Here is a 26,139-nt window from a genome sequence, read left to right as displayed (position 1 = left end):
CTTCAAGATACAGAAGAAATCCCCTCCCCCCTTTCCCTCTTTTGCTTGTCACGGGCCCTTGTTCGTCAGTCTTGTCACTTTGTGGACATTTGTTTGTATGGGTGGGTCGTCCCGACATGTTTGATAGGGGCGGACAGTCATATTGTGATATTATATGGATAAGTTATAGGTTAATGGATCTATTTATTTTAGGTGTTCATGGATATTATATAAGGATTTCTATGGTTATTTAATGATTAAATTATTTAGTTACATTTATTTATGTGTATGAATAGGTAAACTGAGAATAAAGACCCGTGGCCGTAAGACTCCACAAATTTAAAATAATTTTTGTCTCTGTTTTATTTATTTACTGGTTAAGTAATAGAGAAAATGCCATTTGCACCCACATGTGTATGTATATAAGGAGCAGCACTGTCCTGTGTGCGTATATGAGGAGCAGTACGTCCTGTGTATGTATATGAGGAGCAGCACCGTCCTGTGTATGTATATGAGGAGTGTCACCGTCCTGTGTATGTATATGAGGAGCGGCACTGTCCTGTGTATGTATATGAGGAGCGGCACTGTCCTGTGTATGTATATGAGGAGCGGCACTGTCCTGTGTATAAGTATGAGGAGCAGCACTGTCCTGTGTATGTATATGAGGAGCACCGTCCTGTGTAAGTATATGAGGAGCTGCACTGTCCTGTGTATGTATATGAGGAGCAGCACCATCCTGTGTATGTATATGAGGAGCAGCACCATCCTGTGTATGTATATGAGGAGCACCGTCCTGTGCATGTATATGAGGAGCTGCACTGTCCTGTATATGTATATGAGGAGCGGCACTGTCCTGTGTATGTATATGAGGAGCGGCACTGCCCTGTGTATAAGTATGAGGAGCAGCACTGTCCTGTGTATGTATATGAGGAGCACCGTCCTGTGTGTATATAAGGAGCAGCACTGTCCTGTGTATGTATATGAGTAGCACCGTCCTGTGTATGTATATGAGGAGCTGCACTGTCCTGTGTATGTATATGAGGAGCACCGTCCTGTGTATGTATATGAGGAGCTGCACTGTCCTGTGTATGTATATGAGGAGCACTGTCCTGTGGATGTATATGAGGAGCACTGTCCTGTGGATGTATATGAGGAGCAGCACTGTCCTGTGTATGTATATGAGGAGCTGCACTGTCCTGTGTATGTATATGAGGAGCACTGTCCTGTGGATGTATATGAGGAGCACCGTCCTGTGTGTATATAAGGAGCAGCACTGTCCTGTGTATGTATATGAGGAGCACTGTCCTGTGGATGTATATGAGGAGCGGCACCGTCCTGTGGATGTATATGAGGAGCACAGTCCTGTGTATGTATATGAGGAGCTGCACTGTCCTGTGTATGTATATGAGGAGCGGCACTGTCCTGTGTATGTATATGAGGAGCGGCACTGTCCTGTGTGTGTATATGAGGAGCGGCACTGTCCTGTGTGTGTATATGAGGAGCACCGTCCTGTGTATATATATAAGGAGCTGCACTGTCCTGTGTATGTATATAAGGAGCGGCACAGTCCTGTGTATGTATATAAGGAGCGGCACAGTCCTGTGTATGTATATAAGTAGCAGCACTGCCCTGTGTGAATACATGAGGATCATCGCCTGTGGAGGACTGCACTGCTTCACTACTATATCCATATTCCAGATCCTGCATGGGCCCTGTGTCCTCTCATCCTGTAGAAGGAGCAGTCAGGGCAGGAGGGGTCCCAGCGGCTGTGCAGTACACATGAAGCTGAAGGGAGCAGCAGAGGAAGAACAGTTGTGAATGTACCCCCCCACACACACCCATAAGGTAATGCTGCAACATGTGACTGACCATAAAGCAATCCCTCAGATGGCGGTACGAGCTGGAGGGGTGGGGCCTATCATAGCGCACCGTTCCATCATCACACTTCCTGTACTTGAGAACGCTGCCTGATCCATAACGCTCCGTGCACACAAGAGACACATCTGAGGACATCACAGCCTGCAAAAACAGAAACGGAAAAGTTTGTGACCCCACCACTACGACAGGGACTAGGGTGACCACTCCCAGATGTACAATAATCATCACTGGGCCGGGATAAAGCAGCATAAGGATGTCGGAGGGGGGGGGGGGGGAGACACGTGAGTGCATGAGGTGTTGGGGGGGGAGACGTGAGGGGGATCAGGTGTGAGGGGGAGACGTGAGTGGGTCAGGTGTGAAAGGGAGACGTGAGGGGGTCAGGTGTGAGGGGGAGACGTGAGGAGATCAGGTGTCAGGCAATAGACGTGAGGGGATCAGGTGTGAGGGGGAGACGTGAGGGGATCAGGTGTGAGGGGGAGACGTGAGGGGATCAGGTGTGAGGAGGAGACGTGAGGGGATCAGGTGTGAGGGGGAGACGTGAGGGGATCAGGTGTGAGGGGGGAGACGTGAGGGGATCAGGTGTGAGGGGGAGACGTGAGGGGATCAGGTGTGAGGGAGGAGACGTGAGGGGATCAGGTGTGAGGGGGGAGACGTGAGGGGATCAGGTGTGAGGGGGAGACGTGAGGAGGTCAGGTGTGAGGGGGAGACGTGAGGGGATCAGGTGTGAGGGGGAGACGTGAGGGGATCAGGTGTGAGGGGGAGACGTGAGGGGATCAGGTGTGAGGTGGAGACGTGAGGGGATCAGGTGTGAGGGGGAGACGTGAGGAGGTCAGGTGTGAGGGGGAGACGTGAGGAGGTCAGGTGTGAGGGGGAGAGGTGAGGAGGTCAGGTGTGAGGTGGAGACGTGAGGGGGTCAGGTGTCAGGGAGGAGACGTGAGGGGATCAGGTGTGAGGGGGAGACGTGAGGAGGTCAGGTGTGAGGGGGAGACGTGAGGGGATCAGGTGTGAGGGGGAGACGTGAGGTGGTCAGGTGTGAGGGGGAGACGTGAGGAGATCAGGTGTGAGGGGGAGACGTGAGAAGGTCAGGTGTGAGGGGGAGACGTGAGGAGGTCAGGTGTGAGGGGGAGACGTGAGGAGGTCAGGTGTGAGGGAGGAGACGTGAGGAGGTCAGGTGTGAGGGGGAGACGTGAGGAGGTCAGGTGTGAGGGAGGAGACGTGAGGAGGTCAGGTGTGAGGGGGAGACGTGAGGAGGTCAGGTGTGAGGGGGAGACGTGAGGGGATCAGGTGTGAGGGGGAGACGTGAGGGGGTCAGGTGTGAGGGGGAGACGTGAGAAGGTCAGGTGTGAGGGAGGAGACGTGAGGAGATCAGGTGTGAGGGGGAGACGTGAGGAGGTCAGGTGTGAGGGGGAGACGTGAGGGGATCAGGTGTGAAGGGGAGACGTGAGGGGATCAGGTGTGAGGGGGAGACGTGAGGGGATCAGGTGTGAGGGGGAGACGTGAGGGGATCAGGTGTGAGGGGGAGACGTGAGGAGGTCAGGTGTCACGGAGGAGACGTGAGGAGATCAGGTGTGAGGGGGAGACGTGAGGAGATCAGGTGTCAGGGAGGAGACGTGAGGAGGTCAGGTGTGAGGGGGAGACGTGAGGGGGTCAGGTGTGAGGGAGGAGACGTGAGGGGATCAGGTGTGAGGGAGGAGACGTGAGGGGATCAGGTGTGAGGGGGAGACGTGAGGGGATCAGGTGTGAGGGGGAGACGTGAGGGGATCAGGTGTGAGGGGGAGACGTGAGGAGATCAGGTGTCAGGGAGGAGACGTGAGGAGGTCAGGTGTGAGGGGGAGACGTGAGGGGATCAGGTGTGAGGGGGAGACGTGAGGAGGTCAGGTGTCAGGGAGGAGACGTGAGGAGGTCAGGTGTCAGGGAGGAGACGTGAGGAGATCAGGTGTGAGGGGGAGACGTGAGGGGATCAGGTGTGAGGAGGAGACGTGAGGGGATCAGGTGTGAGGGGGAGACGTGAGGGGATCAGGTGTCACGGAGGAGACGTGAGGAGGTCAGGTGTGAGGGGGAGACGTGAGGAGATCAGGTGTGAGGGGGAGACGTGAGGAGATCAGGTGTCAGGGAGGAGACGTGAGGAGGTCAGGTGTCAGGGAGGAGACGTGAGGAGGTCAGGTGTGAGGGGGAGACGTGAGGAGGTCAGGTGTGAGGGAGGAGACGTGAGGAGGTCAGGTGTGAGGGGGAGACGTGAGGAGGTCAGGTGTGAGGGGGAGACGTGAGGAGGTCAGGTGTGAGGGAGGAGACGTGAGGAGATCAGGTGTGAGGGGGAGACGTGAGGAGGTCAGGTGTGAGGGGGAGACGTGAGGGGATCAGGTGTGAAGGGGAGACGTGAGGGGATCAGGTGTGAGGGGGAGACGTGAGGGGATCAGGTGTGAGGGGGAGACGTGAGGGGATCAGGTGTGAGGGGGAGACGTGAGGAGGTCAGGTGTCACGGAGGAGACGTGAGGAGATCAGGTGTGAGGGGGAGACGTGAGGAGATCAGGTGTCAGGGAGGAGATGTGAGGAGGTCAGGTGTGAGGGGGAGACGTGAGGGGGTCAGGTGTGAGGGAGGAGACGTGAGGGGATCAGGTGTGAGGGAGCAGACGTGAGGGGATCAGGTGTGAGGGGGAGACGTGAGGGGATCAGGTGTGAGGGGGAGACGTGAGGGGATCAGGTGTGAGGGGGAGACGTGAGGAGATCAGGTGTCAGGGAGGAGACGTGAGGAGGTCAGGTGTGAGGGGGAGACGTGAGGAGGTCAGGTGTCAGGGAGGAGACGTGAGGAGGTCAGGTGTCAGGGAGGAGACGTGAGGAGATCAGGTGTGAGGGGGAGACGTGAGGGGATCAGGTGTGAGGGGGAGACGTGAGGGGATCAGGTGTGAGGGGGAGACGTGAGGGGATCAGGTGTGAGGGGGAGACGTGAGGAGGTCAGGTGTGAGGGGGAGACGTGAGGAGATCAGGTGTCAGGGAGGAGACGTGAGGAGGTCAGGTGTGAGGGGGAGACGTGAGGAGGTCAGGTGTCAGGGAGGAGGTCAGGTGTCAGGGAGGAGACGTGAGGAGATCAGGTGTGAGGGGGAGACGTGAGGGGATCAGGTGTGAGGGGGAGACGTGAGGGGATCAGGTGTGAGGGGGAGACGTGAGGGGATCAGGTGTGAGGGGGAGACGTGAGGAGGTCAGGTGTGAGGGGGAGACGTGAGGAGGTCAGGTGTGAGGGAGGAGACGTGAGGGGATCAGGTGTGAGGGGGAGACGTGAGGGGATCAGGTGTGAGGGAGGAGACGTGAGGGGATCAGGTGTGAGGGAGGAGACGTGAGGGGATCAGGTGTGAGGGGGAGACGTGAGGGGATCAGGTGTGAGGAGGAGACGTGAGGGGATCAGGTGTGAGGGGGAGACGTGAGGGGATCAGGTGTGAGGGAGGAGACGTGAGGAGATCAGGTGTGAGGGGGAGACGTGAGGAGGTCAGGTGTGAGGGAGGAGACGTGAGGAGATCAGGTGTGAGGGAGGAGACGTGAGGAGATCAGGTGTGAGGGGGAGACGTGAGGAGGTCAGGTGTGAGGGAGGAGACGTGAGGAGGTCAGGTGTCAGGGAGGAGACGTGAGGAGATCAGGTGTGAGGGGGAGACGTGAGGGGATCAGGTGTGAGGGGGAGACGTGAGGGGATCAGGTGTGAGGAGGAGACGTGAGGGGATCAGGTGTGAGGGGGAGACGTGAGGAGATCAGGTGTGAGGGGGAGACGTGAGGGGGTCAGGTGTGAGGGGGAGACGTGAGGAGATCAGGTGTCAGGGAGGAGACGTGAGGGGATCAGGTGTGAGGGGGAGACGTGAGGAGGTCAGGTGTCAGGGAGGAGACGTGAGGGGATCAGGTGTGAGGGGGAGACGTGAGGAGGTCAGGTGTGAGGGGGAGACGTGAGGAGGTCAGGTGTCAGGGAGGAGACGTGAGGGGATCAGGTGTGAGGGGGAGACGTGAGGAGGTCAGGTGTCAGGGAGGAGACGTGAGGGGATCAGGTGTGAGGGAGGAGACGTGAGGAGATCAGGTGTGAGGGAGGAGACGTGAGGGGATCAGGTGTTGGGCGGGAAAAGCTGATGCAAACTCCAGGGTTCAGTCATGTGATATTCTGGTCACTCGTTTCTCACCTCGTCTCTGTAACGACTTGTGGGGTACGTAGGGCAGTGATTGGCCTCTGGAATCACATGACCACACGGTTGCATCTCATTGGTCGACAAGGGTTAAAGCGCAGAAAGCAACGTGTTGAAAATATCGCAGCTTCTGATTTGTTGTTTCAGTCACGTGGTTTAGAAGGATAAGGTGGCTGGCTGCACTCACCGGAACAGGCGGAGTCATTACCGGAAGTGCCTTATGTGGATGCTGCGGTCCCGGATACCGGTAGCGCGGCATATACGATGACGTCACAAGAAAAGAATCCACGTTATCACCGTAGAAAGCGGCACCACGTATACCGGTGAGTGTGTGCGGCGGCTGGTCTGCACTGCTGATAAACTAAGCTGTCAGTCACAGCGACTCCGCCCATACCGGCTGCAACCGGCAGTGACCGAGAGTCCGAGAGCTCCGCCCGGTAATGTGTGGCCGGTCCCCGGTGTCCTCACGAGTGGCAGCCGCTGCTATCACGTGGTATTCCTATAGTACAGCTATCTCTGTAGTATTAGTGTATGGGGGGGAGGGTATTCCTATAGTACAGCTATCTCTGTAGTATTAGTGTATGGGGGAGGGGTATTCCTATAGTACAGCTATCTCTGTAGTATTAGTGTATGGGGGGGGGGGAGGGTATTCCTATAGTACAGCTATCTCTGTAGTATTAGTGTATGGGGGGAGGGTATTCCTATAGTACAGCTATCTCTGTAGTATTAGTGTATGGGGGGGAGGGTATTCCTATAGTACAGCTATCTCTGTAGTATTAGTGTATGGGAGGGTATTCCTATAGTACAGCTATCTCTGTAGTATTAGTGTATGGGGGGTATTCCTATAGTACAGCTATCTCTGTAGTATTAGTGTATTGGGGAGGGTATTCCTATAGTACAGCTATCTCTGTAGTATTAGTGTATGGGGGGGTATTCCTATAGTACAGCTATCTCTGTAGTATTAGTGTATGGGGGGGTATTCCTATAGTACAGCTATCTCTGTAGTATTAGTGTATGGGGGGGGGGAGGGTATTCCTATAGTACAGCTATCTCTGTAGTATTAGTGTATGGGGGGGAGGGTATTCCTATAGTACAGCTATCTCTGTAGTATTAGTGTATGGGGGAGGGTATTCCTATAGTACAGCTATCTCTGTAGTATTAGTGTATGGGGGGGGGGTATTCCTATAGTACAGCTATCTCTGTAGTATTAGTGTATGGGGGAGGGGTATTCCTATAGTACAGCTATCTCTGTAGTATTAGTGTATGGGGGGGTATTCCTATAGTACAGCTATCTCTGTAGTATTAGTGTATGGGGGGGTATTCCTATAGTACAGCTATCTCTGTAGTATTAGTGTATGGGGGGGGGGGGGGAGGGTATTCCTATAGTACAGCTATCTCTGTAGTATTAGTGTATGGGGGGTATTCCTATAGTACAGCTATCTCTGTAGTATTAGTGTATGGGGGGGAGGGTATTCCTATAGTACAGCTATCTCTGTAGTATTAGTGTATGGAGGGTATTCCTATAGTACAGCTATCTCTGTAGTATTAGTGTATGGGAGGAGGGTATTCCTATAGTACAGCTATCTCTGTAGTATTAGTGTATGGGGGGGTATTCCTATAGTACAGCTATCTCTGTAGTATTAGTGTATGGGGGAGGGTATTCCTATAGTACAGCTATCTCTGTAGTATTAGTGTATGGGGGGGGGGTATTCCTATAGTACAGCTATCTCTGTAGTATTAGGTGTATGGGGGATGGGGGTGTATTCCTATAGTACAGCTATCTACTGTAGTATAGTGGTATGGGGGGGAGGGTTATTTCCTATAGTACAGCTATCTCTGTAGTATTAGTGTATGGGGGGGGAGGGATTCCTATAGTACAGCTATCCTTCTGTAGATTAGTGTATGGGGAGGGGGGTATTCCTATATACAGCTATCGTCTGGTAGTATTTAGTGGGTATGTGGGGGGAGGGTCTTCCTATAGTACAGCTATCTCTGTAGTATTAGGTATATGGGGGGGGGGGGAAGGGTATTCCTATAGGTAGCAGCTACTTCTGTAGTATTAGTGATATGGTGGGAGGGGTATTCCTATAGTACAGCTATCTCTGTAGTATTAGTGTATGGGGGGCGGTAGTCCCTATAGTACAGCTATCTCTCTCCTGTAGTATTAGTAGTATGGGGGGGTGAGGGTATTCCTATAGTACAGGCATCTCTGTAGTATTAGTGTATGGGGGGGGAGGGTATTCCTATAGTCAAGCTATCTCTGTAGTATTAGTGTATGGGGAGGGTATTCCTATAGTACAGCTATCTCTGTAGTATTAGTGTATGGGGGGGGAGGGTATTCCTATAGTACAGCTATCTCTGTAGTATTAGTGTATGGGGGGAGGGTATTCCTATAGTACAGCTATCTCTGTAGTATTAGTGTATGGGAGGTATTCCTATAGTACAGCTATCTCTGTAGTATTAGTGTATGGGGGGGAGGGTATTCCTATAGTACAGCTATCTCTGTAGTATTAGTGTATGGGGGGGTATTCCTATAGTACAGCTATCTCTGTAGTATTAGTGTATGGGGGAGGGTATTCCTATAGTACAGCTATCTCTGTAGTATTAGTGTATGGGGGAGGGTATTCCTATAGTACAGCTATCTCTGTAGTATTAGTGTATGGGGGGGGGTATTCCTATAGTACAGCTATCTCTGTAGTATTAGTGTATGGGGGGAGGGTATTCCTATAGTACAGCTATCTCTGTAGTATTAGTGTATGGGGGAGGGTATTCCTATAGTACAGCTATCTCTGTAGTATTAGTGTATGGGGGAGGGTATTCCCTATAGTACAGCTATCTCTGTAGTATTAGTGTATGGGGGGGGTAGTCCTATAGTACAGCTATCTCTGTAGTATTAGTGTATGGGGGGGGGGTATTCCTATAGTACAGCTATCTCTGTAGTAATTAGTGTATGGGGGGGGAGGGTATTCCTATAGTACAGCTATCTCTGTAGTATTAGTGTATGGGGGGGAGGGTATTCCTATAGTACAGCTATCTCTGTAGTATTAGTGTATGGGGGGGAGGGTATTCCTATAGTACAGCTATCTCTGTAGTATTAGTGTAGGGGGGGGGAGTGTATTCCTATAGTACAGCTATCTCTGTAGTATTAGTGTATGGGGAGGGTATTCCTATAGTACAGCTATCTCTGTAGTATTAGTGTATGGGGAGGTATTTCCTATAGTACAGCTATCTCTGTAGTATTAGTGTATGGGGGGGGGGTATTTCCTATAGTACAGCTATCTCTGTAGTATTAGTGTATGGGGGGGGTATTCCTATAGTACAGCTATCTCTGTAGTATTAGTGTATGGGGGGAGGGTATTTTCCTATAGTACAGCTATCTCTGTAGTATTAGTGTATGGAGTGTTATCCTATAGTACAGCTATCTCTGTAGTATTAGTGTATGGGGGGGTATTCCTATAGTACAGCTATCTCTGTAGTATTAGTGTATGGGGGGAGGGTATTCCTATAGTACAGCTATCTCTGTAGTATTAGTGTATGGGGGGAGGGTATTCCTATAGTACAGCTATCTCTGTAGTATTAGTGTATGGGGGGGTATTCCTATAGTACAGCTATCTCTGTAGTATTAGTGTATGGGAGGGGGGTATTCCTATAGTACAGCTATCTCTGTAGTATTAGTGTATGGGGGGGAGGGTATTCCTATAGTACAGCTATCTCTGTAGTATTAGTGTATGGGGGGGTATTCCTATAGTACAGCTATCTCTGTAGTATTAGTGTATGGGGGGGGGAGGGGAGGGTATTCCTATAGTACAGCTATCTCTGTAGTATTAGTGTATGGGGGAGGGGTATTCCTATAGTACAGCTATCTCTGTAGTATTAGTGTATGGGGGGAGGGTATTCCTATAGTACAGCTATCTCTGTAGTATTAGTGTATGGGGGAGGGTATTCCTATAGTACAGCTATCTCTGTAGTATTAGTGTATGGGGGAGGGTATTCCTATAGTACAGCTATCTCTGTAGTATTAGTGTATGGGGAGGGTATTCCTATAGTACAGCTATCTCTGTAGTATTAGTGTATGGGGGGAGGGTATTCCTATAGTACAGCTATCTCTGTAGTATTAGTGTATGGGGGGGGGGAGGGTATTCCTATAGTACAGCTATCTCTGTAGTATTAGTGTATGGGGGGAGGTATTCCTATAGTACAGCTATCTCTGTAGTATTAGTGTATGGGGGGAGGTATTCCTATAGTACAGCTATCTCTGTAGTATTAGTGTATGGGGGGGGGGGGTATTCCTATAGTACAGCTATCTCTGTAGTATTAGTGTATGGGGGGAGGGTATTCCTATAGTACAGCTATCTCTGTAGTATTAGTGTATGGGGGGGTATTCCTATAGTACAGCTATCTCTGTAGTATTAGTGTATGGGGGGGTATTCCTATAGTACAGCTATCTCTGTAGTATTAGTGTATGGGGGGAGGGTATTCCTATAGTACAGCTATCTCTGTAGTATTAGTGTATGGGGGAGGGTATTCCTATAGTACAGCTATCTCTGTAGTATTAGTGTATGGGGGGGAGGGTATTCCTATAGTACAGCTATCTCTGTAGTATTAGTGTATGGGGGGGAGGGTATTCCTATAGTACAGCTATCTCTGTAGTATTAGTGTATGGGGAGGGTATTCCTATAGTACAGCTATCTCTGTAGTATTAGTGTATGGGGGGGGGGTATTCCTATTGTACAGCTATCTCTGTAGTATTAGTGTATGGGGGGAGGGTATTCCTATAGTACAGCTATCTCTGTAGTATTAGTGTATGGGGGGGGTATTCCTATAGTACAGCTATCTCTGTAGTATTAGTGTATGGGGGGGGAGGGTATTCCTATAGTACAGCTATCTCTGTAGTATTAGTGTATGGGAGGGTATTCCTATAGTACAGCTATCTCTGTAGTATTAGTGTATGGGGGGGGAGGGTATTCCTATAGTACAGCTATCTCTGTAGTATTAGTGTATGGGGGGGAGGGGGGGTATTCCTATAGTACAGCTATCTCTGTAGTATTAGTGTATGGGGGGGTATTCCTATAGTACAGCTATCTCTGTAGTATTAGTGTATGGGGGGGTATTCCTATAGTACAGCTATCTCTGTAGTATTAGTGTATGGGGGGAGGGTATTCCTATAGTACAGCTATCTCTGTAGTATTAGTGTATGGGGGGGGGGTGTATTCCTATAGTACAGCTATCTCTGTAGTATTAGTGTATGGGGAGGGTATTCCTATAGTACAGCTATCTCTGTAGTATTAGTGTATGGGGGGGGTGTATTCCTATAGTACAGCTATCTCTGTAGTATTAGTGTATGGGGGGGGGAGGGTATTCCTATAGTACAGCTATCTCTGTAGTATTAGTGTATGGGGGGAGGGTATTCCTATAGTACAGCTATCTCTGTAGTATTAGTGTATGGGGGGGAGGGTATTCCTATAGTACAGCTATCTCTGTAGTATTAGTGTATGGCGGGGAGGGGTATTCCTATTGTACAGCTATCTCTGTAGTATTAGTGTATGGGAGGTATTCCTATAGTACAGCTATCTCTGTAGTATTAGTGTATGGGGGGTATTCCTATAGTACAGCTATCTCTGTAGTATTAGTGTATGGGGGGAGGGTATTCCTATAGTACAGCTATCTCTGTAGTATTAGTGTATGGGGGGGAGGGGAGGTATTCCTATAGTACAGCTATCTCTGTAGTATTAGTGTATGGGGGAGGGTATTCCTATAGTACAGCTATCTCTGTAGTATTAGTGTATGGGGGAGGGTATTCCTATAGTACAGCTATCTCTGTAGTATTAGTGTATGGGGGAGGGTATTCCTATAGTACAGCTATCTCTGTAGTATTAGTGTATGGGGGAGGGTATTCCTATAGTACAGCTATCTCTGTAGTATTAGTGTATGGGGGAGGGTATTCCTATAGTACAGCTATCTCTGTAGTATTAGTGTATGGGGGGGAGGGTATTCCTATAGTACAGCTATCTCTGTAGTATTAGTGTATGGGGGGGGAGGGTATTCCTATAGTACAGCTATCTCTGTAGTATTAGTGTATGGGGGGGGGGGGTATTCCTATAGTACAGCTATCTCTGTAGTATTAGTGTATGGGGGGAGGGTATTCCTATAGTACAGCTATCTCTGTAGTATTAGTGTATGGGGGGGGTATTCCTATAGTACAGCTATCTCTGTAGTATTAGTGTATGGGGGAGGGTATTCCTATAGTACAGCTATCTCTGTAGTATTAGTGTATGGGCTCCTATAGTACAGCTATCTCTGTAGTATTAGTGTATGGGGGGGGGGGGAGGGTATTCCTATAGTACAGCTATCTCTGTAGTATTAGTGTATGGGGGGGGAGGGGAGGGTATTCCTATAGTACAGCTATCTCTGTAGTATTAGTGTATGGGGGGTATTCCTATAGTACAGCTATCTCTGTAGTATTAGTGTATGGGAGGGTATTCCTATAGTACAGCTATCTCTGTAGTATTAGTGTATGGGGGGAGGGTATTCCTATAGTACAGCTATCTCTGTAGTATTAGTGTATGGGGGGGGGGTATTCCTATAGTACAGCTATCTCTGTAGTATTAGTGTATGGGGAGGGTATTCCTATAGTACAGCTATCTCTGTAGTATTAGTGTATGGGGGGTATTCCTATAGTACAGCTATCTCTGTAGTATTAGTGTATGGGGGGGGGGGGAGGGTATTCCTATAGTACAGCTATCTCTGTAGTATTAGTGTATGGGGGGGAGGGGAGGGTATTCCTATAGTACAGCTATCTCTGTAGTATTAGTGTATGGGGGGTATTCCTATAGTACAGCTATCTCTGTAGTATTAGTGTATGGGGGGAGGGTATTCCTATAGTACAGCTATCTCTGTAGTATTAGTGTATGGGGGGGTATTCCTATAGTACAGCTATCTCTGTAGTATTAGTGTATGGGAGGGTATTCCTATAGTACAGCTATCTCTGTAGTATTAGTGTATGGGGGGTATTCCTATAGTACAGTTATCTCTGTAGTATTAGTGTATGGGGGGAGGGTATTCCTATAGTACAGCTATCTCTGTAGTATTAGTGTATGGGGGGGTATTCCTATAGTAAGCTATCTCTGTTAGTATTAGTGTATGGGGGGAGGGTATTCCTATAGTACAAGCTATCTCTGTAGTATTAGTGTATGGGGGAGGGTATTCCTATAGTACAGCTATCTCTGTAGTATAGTGTATGGGGTAGGTATTCCTATAGTACAGCTTATCTCTGTAGTATTAGTGTATGGGGGGGGTATTCCTATAGTACAGCTATCTCTGTAGTTTAGTGTATGGGGGGGAGGGGTATTCCTATAGTACAGCTATCTCTGTAGTTATTAGTGTATGGGAGGGTATTCCTATAGTACAGCTATCTCTGTAGTATTAGTGTATGGGGGGGGGGATTCCTATAGTACAGCTATCTCTTAGTATAGTTATTTCGTCAGTATCGGGTGAGAGGGTATTCCTACTAGTACAGCTATCTCTGTAGTATTAGTGTATGGGGGAGACGGTATTCCTATAGTACAGCTATCTCATGTAGTATTAGTGTATGGGGGGAGGGTCTTCCTATAGTACAGCTATCTCTGTAGTATTAGTGTATGGGGAGGGGTATTCCTATCGTACATACAGCTATCTCTGTAGTATTAGTGGTATGGGGGGGAGGGTATTCCTATAGTAACGCTTATCTCGAGTATTAGTGTATGGGGAGGGGTATTCCTATAGTAAGCTATCTCTGTAGTATTAGTGTATGGGGGAGGGGTATTCCTATTAGTACAAGCTTCTCTGTAGTATTAGGTATGGGGGGAGGGTGTATCTACCTATAGTACACGGCTATCTCTGTAGTATTAGTGTATGGGGAGGGGGAAGGGTATTCCTATATAGTACAGCTATCTCTGTAGTACTAGTATGTTATGGTAGAGGTATTCCTATAGTACAGCTATCTCTGTAGTATTAGTGTATGGGGGGAGGGTATTCCTATAGTACAGCTATCTCTGTAGTATTAGTGTATGGGGGGGAGGGGAGGTATTTCCTATAGTACAGCTATCTCTGTAGTATTAGTGTATGGGGGGAGGTATTCCTTAGTACAGCTATCTCTGTAGTATTAGTGTATGGGGGGGAGGGTATTCCTATAGTACAGCTATCTCTGTAGTATTAGTGTATGGGGGGGGTATTTCCTATAGTACAGCTATCTCTGTAGTATTAGTGTATGGGGGGAGGGTATTCCTATAGTACAGCTATCTCTGTAGTATTAGTGTATGGGGGAGGGTATTCCTATAGTACAGCTATCTCTGTTAGTATTAGTGTATGGGGGGAGGGGAGGGTATTCCTATAGTACAGCTATCTCTGTAGTATTAGTGTATGGGGGGGGGGAGGGTTATTCCTATAGTACAGCTATCTCTGTAGTATTAGTGTATGGGGGGGGTATTCCTATAGTACAGCTATCTCTGTAGTATTAGTGTATGGGGGGGGGAGGGGATTCCTATAGTACAGCTATCTCTGTAGTATTAGTGTATGGGGGAGGGGTATCCTATAGTACAGCTACTCGGTAGTATTAGTGATGTATGGGGGGGAGGGTATTCCTATAGTACAGCTATCTCTGTAGTATTAGTGTATGGGGGAGGGTATTCCTATAGTACAGCTATCTCTGTAGTATTAGTGTATGGGGGAGGGTATTCCTATAGTACAGCTATCTCTGTAGTATTAGTGTATGGGGGGAGGGTATTCCTATAGTACAGCTATCTCTGTAGTATTAGTGTATGGGGGAGGGTATTCCTATAGTAAAGCTATCTCTGTAGTATTAGTGGTATGGGGGAAGGGTATTCCTATAGTACAGCTATCTCTGTAGTATTAGTGTATGGGGGAGGGTATTCTATAGTACAGCTATCTCTGTAGTATTAGTGTATGGGGGGGGTATGTCCTATAGTACAGCTATCTCTGTAGTATTAGTGTTATGGGGGGGGGGGGTATTCCTATAGTACAGCTATCTCTGTAGTATTAGTGTATGGGGGGGGGGGTATTCCTATAGTACAGCTATCTCTGTAGTATTAGTGTATGGGGGGGGGATTCCTATAGTACAGCTATCTCTGTAGTATTAGTGTATGGGGGAGGGTATTCTATAGTACAGCTATCTCTGTAGTATAGTGTATGGGGGGGAGGGTATTCCTATAGTACAGCTATCTCTGTAGTATTAGTGTATGGGGGAGGGTTATTCCTATAGTACAGCTATCTCTGTAGTATTAGTGTATGGGGGAGGGTATTCCTATAGTACAGCTATCTCTGTAGTATTAGTGTATGGGGGGAGGGTATTCCTATAGTACAGCTATCTCTGTAGTATTAGTGTATGGGGGAGGGTATTCCTATAGTACAGCTATCTCTGTAGTATTAGTGTATGGGGGAGGGTATTCCTATAGTACAGCTATCTCTGTAGTATTAGTGTATGGGGGAGGGTATTCCTATAGTACAGCTATCTCTGTAGTATTAGTGTATGGGGGGGGTATTCCTATAGTACAGCTATCTCTGGTAGTATTAGTGTATGGGGGGGGGGTATTCCTATAGTACAGCTATCTCTGTAGTATTAGTGTATGGGGGGGGGGGGTATTCCTATAGTACAGCTATCTCTGTAGTATTAGTGTATGGGAGGGAGGGGTATTCCTATAGTACAGCTATCTCTGTAGTATTAGTGTATGGGGGGGAGGGCTATTCCTATAGTACAGCTATCTCTGTAGTATTAGTGTATGGGGTGGGTATTCCTATAGTACAGCTATCTCTGTAGTATTAGTGTATGGGGGGGGGGGTATTCCTAAGTACAGCTATCTCTGTAGTATTAGTGTATGGGGGGATGGTCTTCCTATAGTACAGCTATCTCTGTAGTATTAGTGTATGGGGGGGAGGGTATCCTATAGTACAGCTATCTCTGTAGTATTAGTGTATGGGGGGGGGTATTCCTATAGTACAGCTATCTCTGAGTATTAGGTATGGGGGGGAGGGTATTCCTATAGTACAGCTATCTCTTGTAGTATTAGTGTATGGGGGGGGGGAGGGTATTCCTATAGTACAGCTATCTCTGTAGTATTAGTGTATGGGGGAGGGTATTCCTATAGTACAGCTATCTCTGTAGTAGTAGTGTATGGGGGGGGAGGGTATTCCTATAGTACAGCCATCTCTGTAGTATTAGTGTCTGGGGGGAGGGTATTCCTATAGTACAGCTATCTCTGTAGTATTAGTGTATGGGGGGGGGGTATTCCTAATAGTACAGCTATCTCTGTAGTATTAGTGTATGGGGGGGGTATTCCTATAGTACAGCTATCTCTGTAGTATTAGTGTATGGGGGAGGTATTTCCTATAGTACAGCTATCTCTGTAGTATTAGTGTATGGGGGAGGGTATTCCTATAGTACAGCTATCTCTGTAGTATTAGTGTATGGGGGGGAGGGGGAGGGTATTCCTATAGTACAGCTATCTCTGTAGTATTAGTGTATGGGGGGGGGGGGGGAGGGTATTCCTATAGTACAGCTATCTCTGTAGTATTAGTGTATATGGAGGGTATTCCTATAGTACAGCTATCTCTGTAGTATTAGTGTATGGGGGAGGGTATTCCTATAGTACAGCTATCTCTGTAGTAGTAGTGTATGGGGGGGGAGGGTATTCCTATAGTACAGCTATCTCTGTAGTATTAGTGTATGGGGGGAGGGTATTCCTATAGTACAGCTATCTCTGTAGTATTAGTGTATGGGGGGAGGGTATTCCTATAGTACAGCTATCTCTGTAGTATTAGTGTCCTGGGGGGGGGGTATTCCTATAGTACAGCTATCTCTGTAGTATTAGTGTATGGGGGGGGTATTCCTATAGTACAGCTATCTCTGTAGTATTAGTGTATGGGGGAGGGTATTCCTATAGTACAGCTATCTCTGTAGTATTAGTGTATGGGGGAGGGTATTCCTATAGTACAGCTATCTCTGTAGTATTAGTGTATGGGGGGGTATTCCTATAGTACAGCTATCTCTGTAGTATTAGTGTATGGGGGGAGGGTATTCCTATACCCTATCTCTGTAGTATTAGTGTATGGGAGGGGGGTATTCCTATAGCCACTATATCACCTATAACTTTTTATTTTTTTTATTACAGTCCATCACTGAACGATTCCCTGAGGACCCCTCCTCCGCCTCTCAAAGCAGCCTGGCATGATCACAGCTCAGCCACAGGCCTCCTCACCACCCTGCACCAGGAATCTCCCAGAGGCCTCCTCACCACCTTGCATCGGGCCTCACCTATGGAGAGGGAGAGCAGGCGGATCCTCTCTGTGGAGCTGCGGGACATTGCCAATGAGGTGTGTTCCGGGACCCTGCCCATTTATATTCTGGGATAGTGGGAGGTGAGAGTTGTAGTTGGGATGGGGCAGGGACAGGATCTCCTCTCCTGGACTCGGGTGATTGGACAGAATTGTGGATCCCCCTTGGTTTCTGCATTGGTGCAGCTTGGAGGGCTGAGCCTCGTTAAGGATAATTTCGGGAGCCGCTTGTGCCTGATCCTTTTCCGTTTTGCAGGTGGAGCTTCAGGTGCAGACGCCCCCATGTGAGCGGTATGGACACTTTTTCTTTCTTTCATGTTGGAGAGAGGGAGACTTATTGTATTTAACAGCTGTTTGGTTTTGTGTGCTGTTTGTGTATGGCTGAGGCGTCTGTCATGTGACTCGAGGAATAAACCCTTTCATGTCCGTGAATGAGATGCTGGTAGGTTCCTGTCCTAGCAGGTGTAGTTGTCGGTGTTAAGCAAACCCCAACGCTCGGCATATTACTCCTGGCGGCTGGAGAAGGTGGATGCTGCCTTAGGGAGTCCTGGAAAACATGGGCACAACAATAGGATGTCCATACGTGAAGAGATTTGATTGTATTTAACAGCTAGAACAGCACAGGTTGTGTAAAGGTTGGGAGCGTCCTGGGAGGGTTTGTAGGAGTGTGGGGTGTGATGCATGCACCATGTATAATAGTCTCCTAGAGGCTCCGGCCCGATGGTATCTTTTGAGGTGTGGCAGGTGATGCGTGGATGGTATCTCTTGGGGTGTGGCAGGTGATGCGTGGATGGTATCTCTTGGGGTGTGGCAGGTGATGCGTGGATGGTATCTCTGGGGGTGTGGCAGGTGATGCGTGGATGGTATCTCTGGGGGTGGTGGCAGGTGATGCGTGGATGGTATCTCTTGGGGTGTGGCAGGTGATGCGTGGATGGTATCTCTTGGGGTGTGGCAGGTGATGCGTGGATGGTATCTCTGGGGGTGTGGCAGGTGATGCGTGGATGGTATCTCTTGGGGTGTGGCAGGTGATGCGTGGATGGTATCTCTTGGGGTGTGGCAGGTGATGCGTGGATGGTATCTCTGGGGGTGTGGCAGGTGATGCGTGGATGGTATCTCTTGGGGTGTGGCAGGTGATGCGTGGATGGTATCTCTTGAGGTGTGGCAGGTGATGCGTGGATGGTATCTCTGGGGGTGTGGCAGGTGATGCGTGGATGGTATCTCTTGGGGTGTGGCAGGTGATGCGTGGATGGTATCTCTGGGGGTGTGGCAGGTGATGCGTGGATGGGATCTCTGGGGGTGTGGCAGGTGATGCGTGGATGGTATCTCTGGGGGTACGGTATGTGATGCGTGGATGGTATCTCTGGGGGTGCGGCAGGTGATGCGTGGATGGTATCTCTTGGGGTGCGGCAGGTGATGCGTGGATGGTATCTCTTGGCGTGTGGCAGGTGATGCGTGGATGGTATCTCTGGGGGTGTGGCAGGTGATGCGTGGATGGTATCTCTGGGGGTGCGGCAGGTGATGCGTGGATGGTATCTCTGGGGGTGCGGCAGGTGATGCGTGGATGGTATCTCTGGGGGTGCGGCAGGTGATGCGTGGATGGTATCTCTGGGGGTGCGGCAGGTGATGCGTGGATGGTATCTCTGGGGGTGCGGCAGGTGATGCGTGGATGGTATCTCTTGGGGTGTGGCAGGTGATGCGTGGTTGTTGTCTCGGGGTGCAGCTCTCTCCCACATCTCTTTGGGAACATGTGTATGACTCGCTCCTTTCTATTACAGGACGTCCAGGAGCAGGAAGAGGTCTCAGTACAACAAGCCAAGTTCTATGAACGTGTCTCTAGATCTGGGTAAGGAGAGCCTCCTCTGAGCCGTCCGTGCTGGTTCTGTCACCAACTCATTATTGGCTGGTTCTTCCCTGCTCTAGGTGTCATCCAGTCGCCAGCTGTCCTACCTCTCCCCGCCAAGGACCTTTCCCAGACATTTCCTGCCTGTTCTGCTCAGAAGCCATCGCCCTTATCCGCTCCTAAGGAGGAGCCTGGATGGGGTTTGGTTCCGCTATTTAACAGCGTGCGTTCCAAGTTGGAGAGCTTTGCTGAAATCTTTCTCACTCCAGTTAAGAGTCACAGGGAGTCCCAAACCTTTGAGAACGGGGCCTGTCCTAGTGAGCCAGATCAGCAGGAGGGTTCTGTGCTGGGAGATGTTTCCAGGAGGCTGTCCCAGGAGCAGCCAGGACGAGGTTCTGAAGACTCTGGCCCTGGTGATATCTCTTCCACATTGCTGCATTGGGATGGCAGTGCTGAGGACAATCCTTCACCCTCCCAGCTGCCACCAACACCTCCTAACAATAAGCTGCAGACTTGCCTATCTCCATCTGTATTGTGCCGTCCACCCCTCCAGCGACAACTGTCTTGTCCCATACTGCCCCACTCGCAGCATAAGTGGAGGCACAGCCTTGATTCAACAGAGTATAGCACTGAGCCGTGTACTTGCAGGAGGCGGCGACACAGCCTGGGGTCGGTGGAAGAGTGTCGGAGCCTGCCATTGATGCCTTTTACCTTGTCTTGCCTTCGAAAGGAGATTCATCCGTCAGTCCTAAAGCAATTGCCATACCAGCCGGACGATGTGCAGAGGTCTCCAAATGGGTAAGACATGGGTTGGTTAGGTGGGCCGTGGATAGGTGGGCCGTGTCCTAATGCACTGGTATCCCAGAGGGGGATTCCATTACTCTGGATCTAGCACAGCAGGAATAGCAGTGGTCCGCCAGTGCTGGGCTCCTCTTACTGTCTACATTCTTTCCTTGTCTGTTTTCCCCTTAACCATGACATGCTCCCCATCCGGGGTCATTGGTTCCCCCCTTAGACCTGTTGGTGTCTGTTCAATCCCCTTTGTTGTGTTTTGTTCAATCCATTCAGTTTCATCCTCAGTGAGGGGTCCCCTACCAGCCTGGACAAGGATAGAGAGCAGGGCCTCAGTGCATCTGAGGACCAGGTAACAAAGGAATCTCTTCCAGATTCTGACTTCAAGGTGAGAAATTGGACATTTGATGGAGGAGATCAGGCGACCTCTGACCTGTACAAACAGCCCTATCTCAACCTTTTCAGACTCCAGAAAATCTCTCCCGCTGCAAACAGAATAAAGTGTCCAACATACAGATAAGAAAGAGGTCGTTGCGGCAGCAAGGGAATCTGACGCCCCTGGGCCTCCCCAAACGTGTCAGGTAAAGTGTCATCAGAGTGTGCCTAATCTCTCTATGTGGGGGTGTTACGTAGGAAGAGACTGGGCGCCTTCTGCTCTAAGTTGGGCAATAAAACAATAGAGATTGAGTGGTTTCACTCACCCAGAGGAGCTGTGCAGATATATATTTTATAGCTCCTCCACCGCAGCTGGCTCCAGGGTACTCTGCTCCGAGCAGGAGCGAACAATATGGATAGATCTGGCATGGAGGCCGTTCTTTATGGACTTAGCGCAGGTATTGGCTGTCACTCTGGGCACTTACACATCGGGTTGGTGACCATGTAAAGGCCAGCTACAACCGCAGCCAAAAGAATTAAATAAATTAAAAGTCTGGAAAGCTTACCCTCATATGGTGAGCAACCCGATGTGTAACTGCCCCAAGGGACACCCCAATACCTGCGCTAAGGCCATAGAGAAGTGCCTCCATCCCAGATGGTTCTGGTTGGGATCATCTATCCTGCATTGAAGAAAGGGCTAGGCTCTCCTAGCCAGTGATGAAGCCAGACAGAAGACTGCAGTAGTCTTCTGAGAGTAGTCATGTAGCTGATTTTTCCCCCCCCCCTCCTTCATAAAAGCTTCTGTATAACTGGATTTATTTTTTATAAGGTTACAGAAAGAAGACTTTAGTTTGGAGGAGATCTACACCAATAAAAACTACCATACTCCTACAGAGAAGAGGTGAGGCTTTGGATTATTGGAGGGAGGGGGGTGGGGGGGATGGCGGATATGGACACATGACCATTCCTTTCTCATATATGCAGAAAATTTGAGACCATATTTGAAGAGCCAATAATGAAGGGCGGCACACTTATCCTTACCAGCCAGCGGTCGCTGCGGCGCATTATGGTCTTTAAGGATGGAGGCTCTGCCCAACGTAAGCGCAAGAGGAAGGGGAAAGCGGCAGGCCGCACCCGGAGATATACAGGAACCAGCGCAGAAGAAAATGTCAACTACGAACTGTTACTGCAGCGCAAGCTAAAGCAACTGGAAGCTGCTCTGCAAGAAGACGCACCTGATCCATGAGCCACGGCCACCGCTGCCCTCACACCTGATCCATGAGCCATGGCCACCGCTGCCCTCACACCTAACCTACAATAAATACGCTCCTCACAACTCCTCTCCTTGCATTTTTAGAAAGGTTTTATTTTTCACACTTTGTTTTGAGCGACAATAAACAAACTCCAACATTAAAACATCAAGGACACAACCATTCCCGGATCCCTGAGAACCACTAAGTAAGGCAGCCATATTTCCTGTAGGAGATAGAAGGAAAGGTGTTATACTGCCCCCTGTAGGAGATAGAAGGAATTTAAGAGATTTAGTGGGTCCCAGTTGCTAGTGGGGGGGGCAGTGTTGGGGCACAGTTACTAGTGGGGTGCAGCAGGGGGCAGTGTCGGGTCACAGTTACTAATGGGCTACCACAGGTGTCGGTGTTCTACTTCTTTTTAATACTTTTTTTTTTATTAATGACCTTGTAGAGGGGCTACAGAGTAGAATCTCCATATTTGCAGATGATACTAAGCTGGGTAGAGTAATCACCACAGAGGAGGGTAATATTATATTACAGAGGTATTTGGAGAAGCCGGAGGCTTGGGCAGTGAAATGTCAGAAGATGTATAATGTGGATAAATTTAAGGTTCTGCATTTGGATCGTAGTAATAATAATACAGTTAACATTCTGTATGTTAATGTGTTTTCCCCAAGTCCCATCAGTGGCACAATAATGGGTTTTATTGCCCCTGTGTACTGGGCAGGACAAAAGGAATATTTACAACCAATAAAAAGAGACTCCTCCTCTCCTGGGGTATAAAGGTAGCCTTCACCCAAAAAACAATGAGTTTATTATAAAGACCGAACAATAACCATAAAATACATAGGAAGGGAAGCTTGTGCTGCTGATGGGACTTAGGGAAAATACATTAACATACAGAATGTTAACTTCCCTGGCGTCCCACAGCGGCACATTGATGGGGATTTAGCACGTACTAACCCCCATAGGGAGGGCCACCTGCACAGCAGATTGTATCACAGAGGAAGAAAACACTGGGAAAGATAAGGAGCTGATCCTGTAATATATGAAAAAAAGTTTTACGAAAAGACCAAGATGCCGACAGGCAGATCTGAGCCAGAGGAATTAATGCTTTTTCAGCCCCAGAGCTAGTGGCATGCGGCTTGGTGAATTCGGGAGGATCCATATTACTGAGTGAGTAACACAAGTTGATATAGTCCGTAATCAATCTAGAAATTTTAGGCTTAGAAACCTTCCCCTTATTTCTTCCCATAAAAGAAATGAATAAATTCTCAGATCTTCTGAATTCTTCAGTGCGTTTTAACTAGATTTAGATGTAGTAACTAGATTTAGATGTAGTAGAACATCTTACTATGTCCAGCTTTTCCAAGGTCTGGTCTTCTGCAATGGCCTCTAGAGATAGGATAGGTATGGAGATCAGCTGATTTAGGTTAGAAAAAGTTGGCACTTTTGGAGCAAAGGTAGGTAAGGTATCATAGGAGTACTCTATCCAATAGAAAAGTAGTGTAAGGTTCAGCAGAAGACAGAGCCTGAAGTTCTATTCTTTTAGCTGATGTTATACCTAAAAGAAATACTGAACGTAGGTGAAGAAAAAAAGTGGTGGATTCCGGCACTCCAGACGTGAGATTAAAACTTAGCTTTTAATAAATATACATTAAAATAGGATGTCACTGGACGGACCAACGCGTTTCACGCAACTGCGCTTAAAAGAAATACTGTCTTCAAAGTTAGAAGTTTGAGGGAAATTTCAGAAAAGGGGTTCGAAAGGCTGGTCAGCCAGAACTTTCAGAACCAAAGATAGATCCCAATGACATACTGGTCTAGAGATTCTTGGACATTGGCGAGAAATGGCCTTTATAAAGTTATTTACCTCAGGTATCTGAAGAAGTCCTCTCTGTAGGAATACTGACATGGCGGCTAACTGAACTTTGAGGGTACTTGGTGAGAGGTCCTTATCGAATCTCTCTTGCAGAAATTCCAGTATGTCAGGAATAAAGGGATCAGTATGGTCTTTCTGTCTGGAAGACCACCAAGTCTGGAATACTCTTCTGACTCTAGAGTAAGACCTGTTTTCATGTGAAAAAGTGTATTCAACACTGTATTGGAAAACCTTTATTTGTTCAGATATCTCAAGTCTATTATTAGCCCTCACTTCCCTGAGGGTTTGGGGACTAGAAACACTGGGGAATAGACTCCTGTACGTCTTTCCGTGAGGAGGGATGACTCCAAGGCCTTGATCTTGATTAAGTCAAGGATGGATTCTTCTAAGATGGTCTGTTTTCTGGGAGGAAGATGGGAAGACACAAGAAAATGTTCTGGAGGCAGGGGGTGAAGAGGTAAATGTAACCAGATGGGTTTATTTCAGAAGATTAAAGTGTCTTATTGATGAGATAGGAAGAAATGTATTGTTTTTATGTCTTATATACACTCACCGGCCACTTTATTAGGTACACCATGCTAGTAACGGGCCTTTTGCCTTCAGAACTGCCTCAATTCTTCGTGGCATAGATACAACAAGGTGCTGGAAGCTTCCTCAGAGATTTTGGTCCATATTGACATGATGGCATCACACAGTTGCCGCAGATTTGTCGGCTGCACATCCATGATGCTAATCTTCCGTTCCACCACATCCCAAAGATGCTCTATTGGATTGAGATCTGGTGACTGTGGAGGCCATTGGAGTACAGTGACCTCATTGTCATGTTCAAGAAACCAGTCTGAGATGATTCTAGCTTTATGACATGGCGCATTATCCTGCTGAAAGTAGCCATTAGATGTTGGGTTCATTGTGGTCATAAAGGGATGGACATGGTCAGCAACAATACTCAGGTAGGCTGTGGCGTTGCAACGATGCTCAATTGGTACCAAGGGGCCCAAAGAGTGGCAAGAAAATATTCCCAACACTATGACACCACCACCAGCAGCCTGAACCGTTGATACAAGGCAGGATGGATCCATGCTTTCATGTTGTTGACGCCAAATTCTGACCCTACCATCTGAATGTCGCAGCAGAAATCGAGACTCATCGGACCAGGCAACGTTTTTCCAATCTTCTACTGTCCAATTTCGATGAGCTTGTGCAAATTGTAGCCTCAGTTTCCTGTTCTTAGCTGAGCGGAGTGGCACCCGGTGTGGTCTGCTGCTGCTGTAGCCCATCTGCCTCAGAGTTGGCCGTACTGTGCGCTCAGAGATGCTCTTCTGCCTACCTTGGTTGTAACGGTTGGCTATTTGAGTCACTGTTGCCTTTCTATCAGCTGGAACCAGTCTGCCCATTCTCCTCTGACCTCTGGCATCAACAAGGCATTTCCGCCCACAGAACTGCCGCTCACTGGATGTTTTTTCTTTTTCGGACCATTCTCTGTAAACCCTAGAGATGGTTGTGTGTGAAAATCCCAGTAGATCAGCAGTTTCTGAAATACTCAGACCAGCCCTTCTGGCACCAACAACCATGCCACGTTCAAAGGCACTCAAATCACATTTCTTCCCCATACTGATGCTCGGTTTGAACTGCAGGAGATTGTCTTGACCATGTCTACATGCCTAAATGCATTGAGTTGCCGCCATGTGATTGGCTGATTAGAAATTAAGTGGTAACGTGCAGTTGGTCAGGTGTACCTAATAAAGTGGCCGGTGAGGGTACATTGTAAAGGATTGATACAGCTCAGGTCCTTATCACTCATAGGATTTAGCTGCATCACGTACAGTTGGCTATTCTCCATGTCTGATAAGGACCTTTTCCATCTCCTATACACTGTAAGGGTTCATACTGCTCAGGTCCTTATCGCTCATAGGATTTAGCTGCCTCACATACAGTTGGCTATTCTCCATGTCTGATAAGGACCTTTTCCATCTCTTATGGACTGAGAGGGTTCATACTGCTCAGGTCCTTATCGCTCATAGGATTTAGCTGCCTCACATGCAGTTGGCTATTCTCCATGCCTGATAAGGACCTTTTCCATCTCCTATACACTGAGAGGGTGTCGTACTGCTCAGGTCCTTATCACTCTTGGGATTTAGTTGGAAAGTGGATCAATACACCTGGCACTTTTGCCCTCTTGAAAATAGCTTATTCAAGTTGAGTAGATATACCAGGTACATAGATCCACTTGGAAATAACTTAGTGTGAGGATGTTAAATCCAAGTGAATCTATATACTCAGTACATCTGCTCTTTTATAATGTGGATCTATGTACCTGGTACACCTGCTCACATTGAATGAGCCATTTCCAAATGAGCAGAAGTACCAGGTACATAGATCCACTTGGAAATAGCTTATTCACTCTAAGGCCATGTTCACATGGCGTAAGAGACTGGCCATTCCAGGACCTGGCCAGGTCACGGAGCGGACGGTCACTCAACAGATCATCCCGGCCGATACTTCAGTACCGGCCAGACGATCTTTCACGCCGCAGAGTTCTGATGCGGGCACACAGCATAAAATCCACTGTGATACGGTACGTGCAAAACTGGCCTAAGTAAGCTATTGTGGGCTAATGGACTCCAAAATAAGTAGATATACCTAGTACATTAGCCCAAATAA

The 26,139-nt window shown here is 48.3% G+C and overlaps 2 protein-coding genes across 6 annotated transcripts in view; one reads left to right on the top strand and one right to left on the bottom strand.

Moving 5' to 3' along the window:
- Positions 1-6,134, bottom strand: part of RUSF1 (RUS family member 1) — a 48,143-nt gene extending 42,009 nt beyond the window's left edge. The window contains exons 1-2 of one of the 2 annotated variants that reach the window (XM_069984774.1): positions 6,012-6,134; positions 1,849-1,998 (exon numbers count right to left, since the gene is read on the bottom strand). In XM_069984774.1, the coding sequence (XP_069840875.1) occupies positions 1,849-1,998; positions 6,012-6,086 (225 nt within the window). In that variant the 5' untranslated portion in view covers positions 6,087-6,134. The remainder of the gene's footprint in view (positions 1-1,848; positions 1,999-6,011) is intronic. The other variant, XM_069984773.1, reaches the window with a different exon arrangement.
- PRR14 (proline rich 14) lies at positions 5,878-21,682 on the top strand. Of its 4 annotated transcripts, none has more exons than XM_069984772.1 (10): positions 5,878-6,035; positions 6,162-6,337; positions 17,177-17,378; positions 17,596-17,630; positions 19,115-19,182; positions 19,260-19,977; positions 20,248-20,359; positions 20,437-20,552; positions 21,183-21,247; positions 21,331-21,446. In XM_069984772.1, the coding sequence occupies exons 2-10, from the start codon at positions 6,279-6,281 to the stop codon at positions 21,360-21,362; spliced, it is 1,407 nt and encodes a 468-aa protein (XP_069840873.1). In that variant the 5' UTR covers positions 5,878-6,035; positions 6,162-6,278; the 3' UTR covers positions 21,363-21,446. The 4 variants fall into 4 exon arrangements, with proteins under 4 accessions (XP_069840873.1, XP_069840872.1, XP_069840870.1 ...); XM_069984771.1 differs by having other exon boundaries at positions 5,884-6,035; positions 20,260-20,359; positions 21,176-21,247; positions 21,331-21,682; XM_069984769.1 differs by having other exon boundaries at positions 5,886-6,035; positions 21,176-21,247; positions 21,331-21,682.
- The last annotated feature ends 4,457 nt before the right edge of the window (positions 21,683-26,139 follow it).

The sequence above is a fragment of the Dendropsophus ebraccatus genome, chromosome 9, assembly GCF_027789765.1.
Source record: "Dendropsophus ebraccatus isolate aDenEbr1 chromosome 9, aDenEbr1.pat, whole genome shotgun sequence".
Classification (NCBI taxonomy): domain Eukaryota; kingdom Metazoa; phylum Chordata; class Amphibia; order Anura; family Hylidae; genus Dendropsophus; species Dendropsophus ebraccatus.
This window is presented reverse-complemented; position numbering and strand designations above follow the sequence as displayed.

Excerpts from the sequence above, each read along its gene's own strand:
- PRR14 (XM_069984769.1), top strand. The coding sequence starts at position 6,279 with ATGACGTCACAAGAAAAGAATCCACGTTATCACCGTAGAAAGCGGCAC. Across the intron at positions 17,379-17,595 it reads TGCGGGACATTGCCAATGAG|GTGGAGCTTCAGGTGCAGAC; the intron begins GTGTGTTCCGGG and ends TCCGTTTTGCAG. Across the intron at positions 17,631-19,114 it reads CAGACGCCCCCATGTGAGCG|GACGTCCAGGAGCAGGAAGA; the intron begins GTATGGACACTT and ends TTTCTATTACAG.